At 34.7% G+C, this 15,249-nt stretch overlaps 1 protein-coding gene across 1 annotated transcript; it reads left to right on the forward strand.

The window, feature by feature from the left end:
* Positions 1-12,380: 12,380 nt before the first annotated feature.
* LOC131157646 (pentatricopeptide repeat-containing protein At3g26782, mitochondrial-like) lies at positions 12,381-15,028 on the forward strand. The gene has a single exon (XM_058111952.1). It carries the CDS (start codon positions 12,579-12,581, stop codon positions 14,733-14,735), a length of 2,157 nt encoding a protein of 718 aa, XP_057967935.1. The 5' UTR covers positions 12,381-12,578; the 3' UTR covers positions 14,736-15,028.
* Positions 15,029-15,249: the final 221 nt, after the last annotated feature.

Raw genomic sequence — 15,249 nt, forward strand, 5'->3', positions numbered from 1 at the left:
GAAAAAATATTTGCACAACAAAATTAAAACTATAGGAATCTTGTAATGACAATACAAAGATCCTTAAGCTTGTTAGTTTATCCCAACACAAGACTTAAAATATTCAAATTTTTGGGATAAACCTAACTAAACTCCCCAAAATCAATATCAATATCAATATCAATAATCAACCAAAGCAAAAAAAGTATTACTAATATCTAATAAGCACTAGCACAATTAATAAGCTCTCACAATGCTAAGATGTATCAAGGGAATGAAGATATGAGAGTATTTGGGTAAAATAAGATTTTGAAATAGAGAGAATTTTTGCTAATGATATTCTTAATCTTGTTGCTAATCCACCTAAATGAGGTCCTACATATAAACAAAGGCCAAAATATAACCGTATAGGACATGTAGGGTATTATTAGGAATGTTTTAAAATCTATTAGAAAAATTAACCCTGTCTAAAGCATTTTAACCTCGGTAAATAATTTGCAACTCGAGAGGTTTCATGTGGTTGAACTTTAGTTCGGTCGCCCGAATAGACTCAGCTTAAAAATCCATTTTTAATTGTTCGGGTGCTTGAGTTCAAGCTCGGTTAGCTGAATAAAATTCAGAATTTTTTGTCAGAGGTTTAGGTGCTTGGGTCTAAATTCGGTTACCTGAATACAAGTCTTTGGTTTCCCGAGGCCTATTTTGAACTAAAATGTTCAGTAGCCTGAGTTGGTGAAAAGTGTCCTTCAAAGAGTTCGGTCACCCGAAACCAGGTCAACCCGCTGACTTGCTAGCGGTTCGGGTGCCTGAGGTGTTTTGAACACCTCGGTCGCCCGACCTCTCATAGGATTTTCATTTTAAGTCTAGTTTGTCTCAGCTTTTGATCCCCTTATTTGTGAATGATAATAAGGACTTATTTGTGCATAAGTGTTGGGACCTAAGGTCTCACTAAGGTCTACAGAGCTTACCATATATTCTATATGCCTGATATGCAGATAATTATTACAAGAAATTTTTCTCCTAATTACTATTATAGACCTGCATTACATAAAAATAGTCTTTAGGGTCTCATGCTTTTCTTTCATGTGCCATTACTTGATCTGTTAATATAAACTTGCACCTACACTTGAAAGCTATCAAATATTAGAGTATTTCTCATTATCAAAATCGGGTGTGACGTATAAGGTCAATATTCTCCCCCTTTTTGATGATGACAAATACACCATGCAAAAAGTGGGTATAGCCTTAGAAGGCTCCCCCTAACAATATGCATAATGTAAAAATTTATCAATGCAAATAATTTTTTCTTTTAAGTGCAACCCAATTTTTGCCCTCTGGGTATAACCTTATAAGGCTACCCCTAACAATATGCATAATGTAAAAATTTATCAGTGCAACTAATTTTTTCTTTTAAGTTTAAGTGCAACCCAATTTTTGCCCTCTTATGCATCTCCCCCTTTTGGAAACAGCAAAAAGGGTTATGAAGTTAATAGCCTTAGGAATTGGGTATAAACCATTAGCACACAAGAGAAGTTTGGGAAATTTTTTTAAAACTATTTCGGCAGCATGCCATTTGAAAATACCCAAAAATCCCTTTATCTAAGCGACCTGATTGAGTAATATACTTTCCAAGATATCCACAACTACTTACTCAAACAATTCAGTATTCTTAAAACATAAATATAACTATCAATCATGCAAGAGATATGATAGTCATGCATTTCATAACACAAACAAATTCATAGAGTATAAAACATTGATAGGTTTAGCAATTAAGCACACAAACTGTATAACTGGTCATTAAAATGTTCAAATGACATAACAAACATGATTAGACCAGAAATATACACAAACCATTGCAATTGAAATATATCAGAAGACCCGTGAAAGATTTGAGTTAAAAGCACAGAGCATATGATACCAAATAGAAGGTTTGATAATACAAGCAATCTAACTAGTTCTCATGCATTTTCATGTGAAGCTACCGAACTAGTTATGCAATTCAAAAACATATAGTATATAATAATAAATATATATCTCCCTTATGATATTTGCAAAACGGTACTGGGGGTTGCTTGTTGAAGGAGAAACTTTAATTTAAAGCACATGCAAGAAAAGTTTTTCTGGTGAATGTTTACAACCATGTAAATCCTAAGAATATAGTAAATTCAAAATAGGGATCATATGGCAAAGAAACACAGAACTTATGGCAAATCAACATGTTTTAGATAATGATTTTCAATATAACATTTCATTCAAGCACATACCACACTTGATTCAATAACAGATCTAAACTAAACATATGGGTGAGCAAAATAGGGCAGTAATTTAATTCTAGATGCTCCCCCTATCAATTTGGATTATTTCTTAGATGAGATAAACTACTTATACCAGTTAAAGACTAATTTCATCTAACATGCCATGCAGTATAAGCCTTCATATTTAAGTCTTTTAAAAGGAGTATACTAGATTAAAATTTATTCATTTTACTATGCGTCTAGTATAATCATCCCTATAGGTTACAGATGCATCTGAGAATATGTATTAAGGCAAACAAAGGAGTTTGTGACCCAAGAACATTCCATATCAAATCACAAAGCTTCAAGTGCAGGTTATAATATTCAAGGATTTCAAAAGAGCCTCAATATTCAATAAGCGTAGTGATGCATATAAGTTTCTTATGTTCTTTTCTAGGGATGGAGCTGAAATCCCCTGACTATTCGATGATTCTGCTAGGATGAAATTTAATATACTCAGTTTTCACTCATCCTTTCAAAACAATTTTAATATCAATTTTATCATAATCATCCATGTACAAGGTTTTACTTGGGAAAAATTCCTATTGAAATTTTGGCAGCATGCCGTTTGTAAATCGGACATTTTCCCATAAAACCTGTACCTGATAGGTTTAAATAAGAAAATTATAACTTAGTTTAAGGCACACGAGAACTTATATCCACTACTAGTATGCAATACACATCACTGCATCCGCTATGTAGGAGGCTTTCAACACAAGCATGCAATCCAGTAGTAATCAACAATTTATGAAATATAAACTATCCAACAAAGAATATGCATAGTAAAGAGCAGAGGACAGTTAAGGGTTCAGTACAATACTGTAATTTATAAAGGCATATGGGCATAGATATTATAAGATAATGAGAGCATTTAATTTTTATAGTCATGAAAGAGTAATGCTCCCCCTCAATTATGTACTCTACTCATTTTATGCCATCATATGCTTTAAGTTTCTTGGCCAAGTAACTTAAGGGTATTCAATGATATAAACTTGACATTTTGATTATAGGCTTAATGAACCAAAAAGTCACAATGAATATCTTTTTTGTGAGCTAAGCCTATCTTGCCTCTTTTCTTATGAATCTCAATACGCGTGAGAGGCACAAATTTGAATGGCTTTGAACTTTTAGCATTCGTGCATAGGCTTCCTTTAAAATATATTTCTTCTTCTAGATTGAGACATAGGCGATCAACTTAGCATTCAACTCATTCTAAGAATATGAAGCTTTAAAGGATATGACTTAATGTTTTGAGAGCTTATGAGATGAAGTAAAGAATAAATACTCTTAACAGTTAAATTTCTATTAAGTTCAGACGAGTATTTAGGATAGGCAGGACATTTTCCAAGATAAGAAGTCTAAAGACATTGTCCTAACTGTTTTGGCAAAGAGCACTAAGGAGTATATGGATTTTGACTGTAGCTCTTTGGTGATTGGAAAGTATCCTTTAAGTATGATCACTATTTTGAGTAAGGATACGAACCAAGGAATAGAAAAAATCTCTACCTAATGTAATCGTGGTATGGTAAAGATTTCCTATGGAGGATATAGTGAACCAACCTTTGACGATTTTACAAATTAAGTACATAGGAATTTATTTTGGCTATGGTTCAGTGAAAGACTTAAATCCATTAATGGATGCCACAAGTTTGACTATGGAATGATATCTTATAACAAGCACTTATCGGATTAGGAATTTATAATAACTAGTGCTTGCACCTAGAGTGATGACTTCTACTTGTTCAAGGCTATAAAGTTCAAGGATGGGTTTAGGATTAAATGATATATAGTGTGAGATGGATTCCCTAAACCACAAGCTTATGCAATGGACAATGTGTGCTTAAATAAAGATTTTCATATTTGCGTGTGAGTTAAGCAATCAGAATTATATATTAGGCCTAGTTTCCTTGTCCATTCGTAAGTGGATTTCATTTTAGCAAACTGCCAATGCTTTCACATTTTCACCAATCATTATGATATAAATATATGCATTAAGTTCAGATTGGATATATTACATGTATTTCCACAATAACGTGATTCTCTAAAGGTTCTTAGTAAAACAATATTATATAGTGAATGCATATACCAAGATTTGACATATTAAGCAAAGACCACTTCCTAGCCTTTTGGTCATCACTACCCTTAAACCTAGGAACTAAGGGAAGATAAAAATATTTATATAATTTCTATTTGAATCTAATCTTCCTTAGACCCTAAGAGATTCACCATCATGATAATCCAATTCATTTTCTTATCCAGGCCTCTAACACTACTAGATGGACACAAAGATTGAATGTGCCATTTTCTTTTATAGTGTAAGTAGGTTTTGTAAATACATGAAAGATTATGCTTACAAATCTTATTTTTTCTTGATGAGGCATAAAAATAGCTATTGGATTTAAAGGATGACCCCTTCTTGAAAATTTTTTTCTTTTTATTTCCTAAGAGTTTATTATGATCATTCTCTTCATTTTTAACTTCGAATGTAGGTCTAGAATAATGATCCATTTCTTCTTCCAAGCAGATAATTTTTAAGATCTTCTTAATCTTTCTCTTTTCTAAGATGACATGATAATCTTTTATTTTTCTTAATTGCTTTGCCATGCTTTTATTTTCCTTTTTCAAAATAGATTTCTGCTTAGATAACTTTGCTAGAAATTTATTTATTTTCAATAAAGTTTTATCTAGCTTTTTATATGAAGGCATGCTTTCATTTATCAATTCAACACATGATTCATCATAAGATATATCATAGTTATTATATGAATCATTGCATACAATTTCAATAGTATTATCACAAGGAATATTAGATGATTCGTCATATGACACAACATAACATTTAACATAAGAATCATCACATGCAACATTAATAGAATTACCATGGTATTCAACAAATGATTTAGCATTTGACATATCACAACATTTAATGTAAGAATCATCAACTGAGTTTGAGATAGAATCATATACCTCTTCTTCTATTGATGCCATTTCCCTATCACTTACCACTCCCTGACCATCTGAGCATGACACCTCTAGAGTGGTGGTTTCGTTTTCCTGGGTCTCTCCATACTTCTTTTCAAGCTCAACCCAAATCTCCTATGCACTACTACATGCCATAATATCACGAAGAATATCAATATCTAAAGCACAATACAATAAATCTATGGCATGTGAATTTGCATGCATTAAATTAATATCATTTTTTATTGGCATATAAATTCTCTTATCAATCACCTACCAGACCCTCCAATTCATAGATTTTATAAAAATACTCATTCAAATTTTCCAGTGGGTGTAGTTTACACCACAAAACAATGGAGTACTGGAAGGTGACTATCCCTCTCCAAATGGGGATACACCGATTTGAGTCATACCGATCTTTAGAAAAAACGTTTAAGTCAATACTATGAGGCTCTGATACCAATTGTTAGCTTTGCTGCAATCCCAAGAAGGGGAGGGGGGGTGAATTGGTATTTAAAAAATTTATCCCCTAGGGCAATCCACTAACAGCAGTATTACACAAGCCTAAGGTCAATCTAGTGCATATAAAATAAATCAATGTAAATGTACGACAGAATTTAAACTGCAATAGAAATTTAACCAAGCATGCACAATAAAGCAGTAAAGGAGACGACACCAGAAATGTTATCGAGGTTCGAAAAACTGCCTACGTCCCTGCCTTGACTAACAAGCACAAGGATTACCATTATAAGCTCACTTAATGGGTGGAGCGGCATCTAAACAACCAAGTCAATTAACACAGGGTTGACCTCAACCTTTACAAATTCCTTGTGAGGTGGAGAAGACCCTAATAATCCTTACAGGCTAGATTACTGACCCCTCAGGCCATGCCTGAAATACAGCTGAATTATAATAAAAACTTTGTACAATATAATGCTTCTCCAATAAGAAGATACGTACCAATACAAATCAATCAATGCACATCAACAGTATAGGTTATGTAAGCTCAGTGATGTGTATCTTTGTGCAAGCAACACTCAACAAGATGTGATAACAAGTATGCTCAAGAGTGTTATAATCAAGCTATATCTTTGAAACAAGTTATATCAAATTTCAATAACAAATCAGAGTTTCAAAGATGCTAATTAAATATTCAAACTAACTCAAAATATTTTCCTTCAATGAAATAAGCATAAGAGTAGTTTGAAAATACTATAACTTGGAAAAATATTCGTACAAAAAAAGCAAAACTATAGGAATCTTACAATGACAATGCAAAGATCCTTAAGCGTGTTAGTTTATCCCAACACAAGACTTACAATATTCAAATCTGTGGGATAAACCTAACTAAACTCCCTAAAATCAATATCAATAATCAACCAAAGCAAATGGAGTATTATTAATATCTAATAAGCACTAGCACAATCAATAAGCTCTCACAATGTTAAGAGGTATCAAGGGAATGAAAATATGAGAGTATTTGGGTAAAATAAGATTTTGAAATAAAGAGAATTTTTGCTAATGATTTTCTTAATCTTGTTGCTAATCCACCCAAATGAGGTCCTATATATAGACAAAGGCCAATATATAACCGTTTAGGACATGAAGGGTATTATTAGGAATGTTTTAAACACACATTAGAAAAATTAACCATGTTTAAAGCATTTTAACCTCGGTAAATAATTTGCAACCTTAGAGGATTTAGGTGGTTGAACTTTAGTTCGGTCGTCCGAATAGACTCAACTCAAAAATTCATTTTTAATGGTTTGGGTGCCCGAGTTCAAGCTTGGTTGGCTAAATAAAAGTCAGAATCTTTTGTCCGTGGTTTGAGTGCCCAGGTCTAAATTCAGTTACCCAAATACAGGTCTTTGATTGCCCGAGGCCTATTTTGAACTAAAATGTTCGGCAGCCCGAGTTGGTGAAAAGTGTCCTTTTAAGGGTTCGGTCGCCCAGGGGAGATAGGATCATTTCTGATTCGGTCACCCAAAACTAGGTCAACCTGCTGACTTTCTAGCGGTTTGGGCACCCAAGGTGTTTTGAACACCACAGGTTCGGTCACCCGACCTCTCATAGGATTTTCATTTTAAGTTCAGTTTGTCTCAATTTTTGATCCGCTGATTTGTGAATGATAATGAGGACTTATTTGTGTATAAGTGTTGGGACCTAAGGTCTCACTATGGTCTACTGAGCTTACCATATATCCTATATGTCTGATATGCAGATAATTATTACAAGACATTTTTCTCCTAATTACTATTACAGACCCGCATTACATAAAATGAATTACAATAATAAAAATAGTCTTCATGTTATGCTTTCATGTGTCATTACTTGATCTGTTAATATAAGTATTCACATACACTTGAAAGCTATCAAATACTAATGTATTTGTCATTATCAAAATCGGTTGTGACGTATAAGGTCAACACAAACATAGTTCTATATCATACGAATTTTTTTAAAAATAAATGTTGTATGATAATAAATAGTTTCATGAAAAATGTTGATTTAATTTATCCCCTTACCTGACTCACTAAGAAGCCCACAAAATTAACCAAACCTACACCTGTGGTGTTCCCAACTCAACACCCTGAAATTCATATTTTTTTTTCACAAAACTCCAGTATTATCTCACCTAATACATTTTCCTTAGTCAAGAAATACCAAATAACTTATAAAACTTAAAATAACCAACTTACCCAAATTTTGGGATGGTACCCAAGTTGGCCTAACCAATAATCTACTCCAACAAATTTGTCGAGAATCTTCCCAGAAGTAGCGTGGCGGCTTCCGATCATTGAACCGGTGAAGAATGAAGTCGGAAATCTAGAGATAAGGAGGGGGAGACGATTTTATAGAGAGAGAAAGGGTTTGCATGAAAATTTCTCGCTGAAATCCCGAGGTTGGTACATTTATAAAGTGCGGTCTGGTCAACGAGACACGTCACCTCGTCGACGAGTCCAAGAAGGGAGTTCGTCAACAAACACTTCACCCTCGTCGATGAAATTCAGGCCCTGAGAATAACCCCCTCGGTAGATTCTCATCGATGAGACATGCATCCACGTTGAGATGCCCAAGAAGGCTTCTCGTCAATGAACACTTTGCGCTCGTCGACGAGACCCTGTTGAGTCCCTCTTGAAATTTTCTTTTTCTCTTCTTTCTTTTATTATATAATTAATATAATTCTTCGGGTCTCTACAGACTCGATTAGGTCAAATATCATCATATATCTTGTGTCTGTAGTACCACTGGCCGGAACTACAACTTTACTATACGGCTCAGTCTACTGTCACGCCACATGCTTCATGAGTCCTTGTGGTTGCACTAACACCTCTAGGAATGGTACCGTGCTCAATATCACTACCCATCATTAGTATTTCCATATCCATCCATCAGGGTTATCACTGCCACATACTAACAATCATTATGTGGTATTGGCATTTCATCAATCATATGTCTGTATTCCCTTTTTGAAATTTTACATTTCATTTCTCACAATTTAATATTCATATTGCAGAATTAATGGTGCAATATTCACATTTCACATATTCACATTTCCTATAATCATATCTCATATTCATATTTCTCATTTTCATATTGCAGAATTAACGTTGCAATATTTTCATTTCACATACTTACATTTCCCATAATCATATTTCTCATATTCATATTTCTTATTTTCATATTCCAGAATTAACATTACAATATTTTCATTTCACATATTCACATTTCAATATCAGTATTCTCAACACATTTCATCATTTCAATGATATTTTCTCAATTCATAGTTCATCTCATCTCATACTAACATTTACATATCTTATTTCAAAAATACTCAATATTTCTCAAAACACATTTCCATATTTCACCTTTCTTCATTTTCTTAGAGGATACATTTCTTACACATTTCACTTTCATAATTTCCCCACATATCATGTCTCATAATTAAACACATTTCAGTATCACATAATTCACAGGGTAAATCATTTAACCTAGTTTACACATTTCTCAATATAAATCACATGCCACACAAATTTCATATGATATTCATATCATAATAAATTTTAGGTAAAATATCATATGCCATTTTCACATATTTCTCAACTCATAATTTTCATAAAAAGACTATTATAATTTATTCCTAACACCCTATATCTATCGCTCCTCAGCATTCCCAACTCAAAAGCCTAAAAATCACATTTTTACCAAATTAAACATTTCAACTCCCAGAATAAATATCATTCAGAAATCCTTAAACTCCATATACTTCAAATCAACTTTAAAACCCTTACAGTATCTAACTTATCCTGATTTTGGAATGGTGCCCCAAAACTCCAATTTGAAAATCTATTCCACCTATGTTGCAAAGAATCTTCCCAAGAACCTCGTGGTGATTCTTGATCGTCAATCTAGGATTTAACGAAGCCAAAAATGAAGATAGAAGGAGAGGGGACCATGGTTTTAGAGAGAGAAAGTGAGAGAGAGAAAATTCATGTGCTAAAATGAGGGTTTCCAACCTTTATAACCCAACATTTGTCGACGAATTCAAGTGGTTCGTCGACGAACCCATGAAGACACTTTGTCGACGAGGGGTCTATTTCGTCGACAAACCTGAAATTCCCTAAACTCTCTCAGTAATCTCTCATTGACAAGACACGTGTACCTCGTTGCCGAAATCTATGGGACATTCGTCGATGAAGCCCTGTTTTCTCTCCCTTTTAAAAATTCCCTTTTCCTTCTCTTTCATTTCTTTTATTAATTTAATTTTTTGGGTCTCTACATTGTTGGCCTAACAAGGCTTAAAATCTTGTGTTGATGATAACAAATCAAAGGAACTTAACATATTTGGTTAAGTGAAGTTTTAGGACTCAAGTACTTTAGATCAAGATTAAGTGCTTGACAAGACTTTTGAAAGCTCGAACTTAAAGCTAGAAGACATAACGAAGGTAAAGACTATTGAAGCACAAAGTCAAGTCAAACATAATGAATGGAAGCAAAGCATGAAGACTTAGTGATTAGAAAGTCATAATTCTTAAGAAGTCTCATGTAAGTACTTCACAAATTTCAATATAAATGTTTGAAGCTCTTAGGGATTATAATTGACTTAGAGATCTATTTTTGAAAACCCCATAAAATATTTTCAAAAGTCTCAATTCAATATGCCAAGTATAAAAGTTAAAGAGTTTTTGGAAATAAAGTTTTTAAAAGCATATGTTTTCCAAGGACATGCAACTGATGTGTTACCATCAGATGACTGACATATTTATGCTAAAAAAATTGGACATACAAAACAAGGACATGTGACTGATGAAACCTCATTGGGCGACCGATACTTTTATGCTGTTAAGAATATGAACAAAAAGAATAGAGACAGGCGACTGACCTTGTAAGCTCAGGTGACTAACCCCATTTTGTATTTGAAAAACACGCTGAACTTAAAAGGCACTGGCGACTGACCCCGATATCTCAGTCGATTGATGAACTTACTTTCAAATTTAAAGCAGCGAGGGAAAATTTCCAAATTTGATTGCTTTGTCCCAAATCTTTGAGAAAACTTAGGAAACACTCCACGTAACTTGGGGAATACAAAAATTTAATTTTTTTTTATACCTATAAATACATGTTAAACCCAAGAATTAAACATACCAATAATCATAAATCAATCAAATTCTCATACATTCAAAGCTATCTTGCTTAATACTTTTGCTAAAAGTTTTTGCTGAGTTATTGCTGAATAAAAGCTCACGGTTCTTACTATTTCACTGAGATTTTTAATCTAAGATAGAACCACGGTGATATTTACTTAAGCTTCAATCGTTATATTGTTATATTGCTCTTTATTTGTACAAATTTACTCTAACAGAGAGTTTTCTTATATGACACAAAGTTTGTTTCTTCGTTATTGTTTTGATGATTTAGCGGTATTGGATCGTTGCCTAATAAGAAGGGGTATTCTTACTAGAGACGGATCTCCACCTGAAAAGGAGAGAGGTTGTAACTTAACCTATTAAAAAGTTGGAAAGGAAAACCCTCACAGCGATTGCTTGGGGTAAGGACGTAGGCTGCTGGCCAAACCTTGTAAAAAATCTGGTTCTCAGTTCTTCTCTCTATTCTCTTTAATTTTCTGCATGAATATTATATGTGTGTATGACCTTTACATCTTACTAAATTTTGGAGATTGCTGGAATCTTGGTTTTTGATCCATATTTAAAATTAGCATACTTTAAATTGTTAGTTGATTTGATATATTAAATAAAGTTTCGATTTTTGAAATTCAACAGCTGAAAGGTACTTTGAATTGAAAGTATTACAAAACCAAATCTCTGAAAATTATATTTCATTGATTAAAGTGAAGGAATAAATTCTGAGTTTAAGTTTAAAACCTAACATTTTTTTTTTAAACTATTCAAACTTGATTTTTGAATTTACTTACTGGATTTTTATATCAAAGAATTTAATTTGATTTGAATATTGACTAAACTTGGTTGATTAATCAATAATATATTATTTAATTAACTGATTGAAGGTTGATTCAATATCTAAAAGTTTTGCTCAAAGATAAAACTCAACTAAGGAACTTGAAAGACAAAGTAATTGAATAAATTTTAAAATCTCAATTCACCCCCCCTCTTGGGAGTATACCTAGATTCTCACCCTCTTACCTCCTTGGTATCAAACTTATTATTTTCATTTCTTGAAGTGGGCTCCTTTAAACCGAAATCTCTGACATTTTCAATTGGTTTCTTAATTGTAGGCTCTATATTTTGAATCTCCTTAAAATTTTTAGAAAACTAATAATATAAAATGATAAAACTTAGATACAAATAAAATAAAAATAAAATCACAATTCACAAACAGGCTAAGACATAAATATCTCGTTTTTTTTTAGGAGATTCAAACCCTTTGCAGTTTATTGGCTTAGCCCACGAATCGGTGCTGCAGAACTTCTCAAGACTTGTCTTTCCTAGGATACAACGGCTCGATTTGAATCGTATGACTCTTTTTAATTTTGCACAATCGGAGGAGTCCAAGGCTCCACAAAAAAAAAAAAAAAAAAAAAAAAAAAAATAAAAAAAAAAAAACTTTTCTTTTGTTGAACTTTCTAGATTCAAAAGAAAACGATATGGTGAGAACGAAGATAAGAGATTGAGTTAAGAGATTCGAATACACTCAAGGATGATATGTCAATTTGAAATCGACATTCATTGTAACCTCAATTTCAACAAGGTGGCTCATAGCACGGAGCTAGGCCATTGGTCGCGGGACTATTTGTCTTTCATCATTTCTCATTGTTCTGGGAGGAAGGAATCATGATCAGCCTCCGCCTCCCCAGAAAGAAAAGGAATGCATCGTCTGAGATTGTATACGAAGCCTTATACAAGAAGAAGTGACCTGCTGCTTTCATTTAACATCGCCCTTTCATTTAGTTCCCTCCCATCTTTTAACGCGTCCGTCCATTGCCATGGCTTCACCTCCTTCTACGACCGCCTTCTACGGTCATGTAATAGCTTGAACTTTCTCAAACAATTACACTCCTCCCTTACTACTTCGGGCTTCATTGCGCAAAGCCCTCATTTGAGCGCCCAGGTTATAATCAAATATTCTATTCTCGGAGAACCCAAAATTGCTCGGTCCCTTTTTGATGGCATCCACCATGGACGCGGTTCTTTCCTCTGGAATACCATGGTTCGGGCCTACGCAAATAGTGGGCGCTGTTCTGAAACGCTGGAGCTCTATTCGCTCATGCGGAAAACTGGCATAGCACCTAACAATTATACATTCCCCTTTGTCTTTAAAGTATGCGCTTCCCAGTCATTAATTTTGCAAGGAAAACTGGTTCATGCAGACACCATAAGGACTGGGTTTGATTCAGATGTATTTGTTCAGGCTGCCCTGGTGGACATGTATTCAAAGTGTGGTCAATTTGTGGACGGTCGTAGGGTGTTCGACAGAATGCCTGAGAGGGATCTCGTCTGCTGGACTGCCATGATCACAGCTTACGAGCAGGCTGAGAGGCCCCAACAGTCGCTCATGTTGTTCCATGAGATGCAGAAAAATGGTCTTTCGGCAGATTTTGTAACGGCAGTCACTGTTGCCTCAGCTGTTGGCCAGTTGGGCGATGTCAAGAGGGCTCAATCTGTTCATGCCTACATCATTCGTAATGCATTCTGTAAAGATGTCTCTGTTGGGAACTCAATCATAGCCATGTACGCAAAGTGTGGGAATATGGACAAGGCCCGTTTGGTGTTTGATCGACTGGAGAAAAGAGATGGCATTTCATGGAATTCTACGCTTTCGGGCTATACTCAAAATGGGCTGGCTAGTGAAGCTCTGTTACTTTTTGACCAAATGCAAGCTTCTGGTTGTAAACCTAATCCGGTGACGGCATTAATCATTGTTTCTGCTTGTGCTTATCTTGGATCTCGGCATCTTGGAAGGAAACTCCACAATTTTATTGTTGATAGCAGAATAGAAATGGATGTGACGCTTTGGAATGCAATTATGGATATGTATGCAAAATGTGGTGATCTAAATGCTGCTGTTGAAATGTTTAATGGGTGTCACCCTGACGGAAGGGATGTTAGTTCTTGGAATGTATTGATTTCAGGGTATGGCATGCATGGACTTGGAAAAGAAGCACTTGACCTCTTCTCTAGAATGCAAGTAGAAGGCATCAAGCCCAACCATATCACCTTTGCTTCCATTCTTTCTGCTTGTAGTCATGCAGGCCTTATTGATGAGGGAAGGAAGTGTTTTGCAAACATGGAAACTTTCTTTGTGACACCCATGGTTAAACACTATGCTTGCATGGTTGATCTTCTTGGACGAGCTGGATTCTTATATGAAGCTTTTGATTTGATCAAAGAGATGCCATTACAGCCAAATGACGGGGTATGGGGTGCATTGCTTTTGGCTTGCAGAATCCATGGAAATACTGAGTTGGGTGAAATAGCGGCTAGTAATCTGTTCCAGCTTGAGCCAGAACATAGCGGATACTATGTTCTTATGTCGAATATATACGCAGCATCAAGAAAATGGCAAGAAGTTGGGAAACTGAGACAGGATATAAAGAAGATGGGGTTGAGGAAACCCGCAGCCTTCAGTGTGATTGAACTTGGTAAAGAGGTTCATGGATTCCACACTGCTGATCGGTCAAATGTATATTTTAGAGAAGTTTACAGGAAGGTAGAGAGCTTGGTGGTTGAGATGAAAATGGCAGGTTACATGCCAGACTTGTCATGCGTTTTGCATGATGTAGAAGAGGAAGACAAGGAGCACATCCTCAACTATCACAGCGAGAAGCTCGCTGTTGCTTTAGGAATTATGAAGATTAAACCGGAAATGGAAATTCATGTTACCAAGAACCTAAGGGTTTGCAATGATTGTCATTCGGCCTTCAAGGTTGTTTCGTATATTTATGGAAGGAAGATCACTATAAGAGATGCAAACCGATTCCATCATTTCCAAGGTGGTATATGCTCGTGCAAGGATTACTGGTAAGCCACCATGCTATGGCCCAAAACTTGGCTTTCTAGTTCCGAGATTTTAGAAGAACCATTCACCCATATGGATATGGGAATACATTGATGTGGAATCTCATTGGTAGGTACAGTACACATTCTTTTGGAGGAAAACTCATTGGCATACCAATAGTCCCTAGTGACCTCAATCGTAGGGGAAAAAATCTTATGATATTGCAAACCCAATTAATTTCATGGCACTAATTTCTCAGCTTCTATTTTTATGAAGAAATTGATCTATAATAGACAATCTTTTGAGGATTTGCTACAGGCAGGAACATGGTTTTAATTCCTTTTTGGTGCCACTTACAAAACTTCAATCACTTGCTACATAGCAAGGTTGTTAGATTTAGGATCCTACATAAGATCACTAGGAGGGTCTGTGGGATCGGATCATAGGGTCAAATCGTGGATCATAAGATTTTACTTACAATGTAAAGTAAATTAAAAATTTATATATTTGACAATTTATGACAGCTCTCAATAAAATAATC

This window comes from Malania oleifera, chromosome 6, assembly GCF_029873635.1.
Source record: "Malania oleifera isolate guangnan ecotype guangnan chromosome 6, ASM2987363v1, whole genome shotgun sequence".
NCBI classification, from domain to species: Eukaryota; Viridiplantae; Streptophyta; class Magnoliopsida; order Santalales; family Ximeniaceae; genus Malania; species Malania oleifera.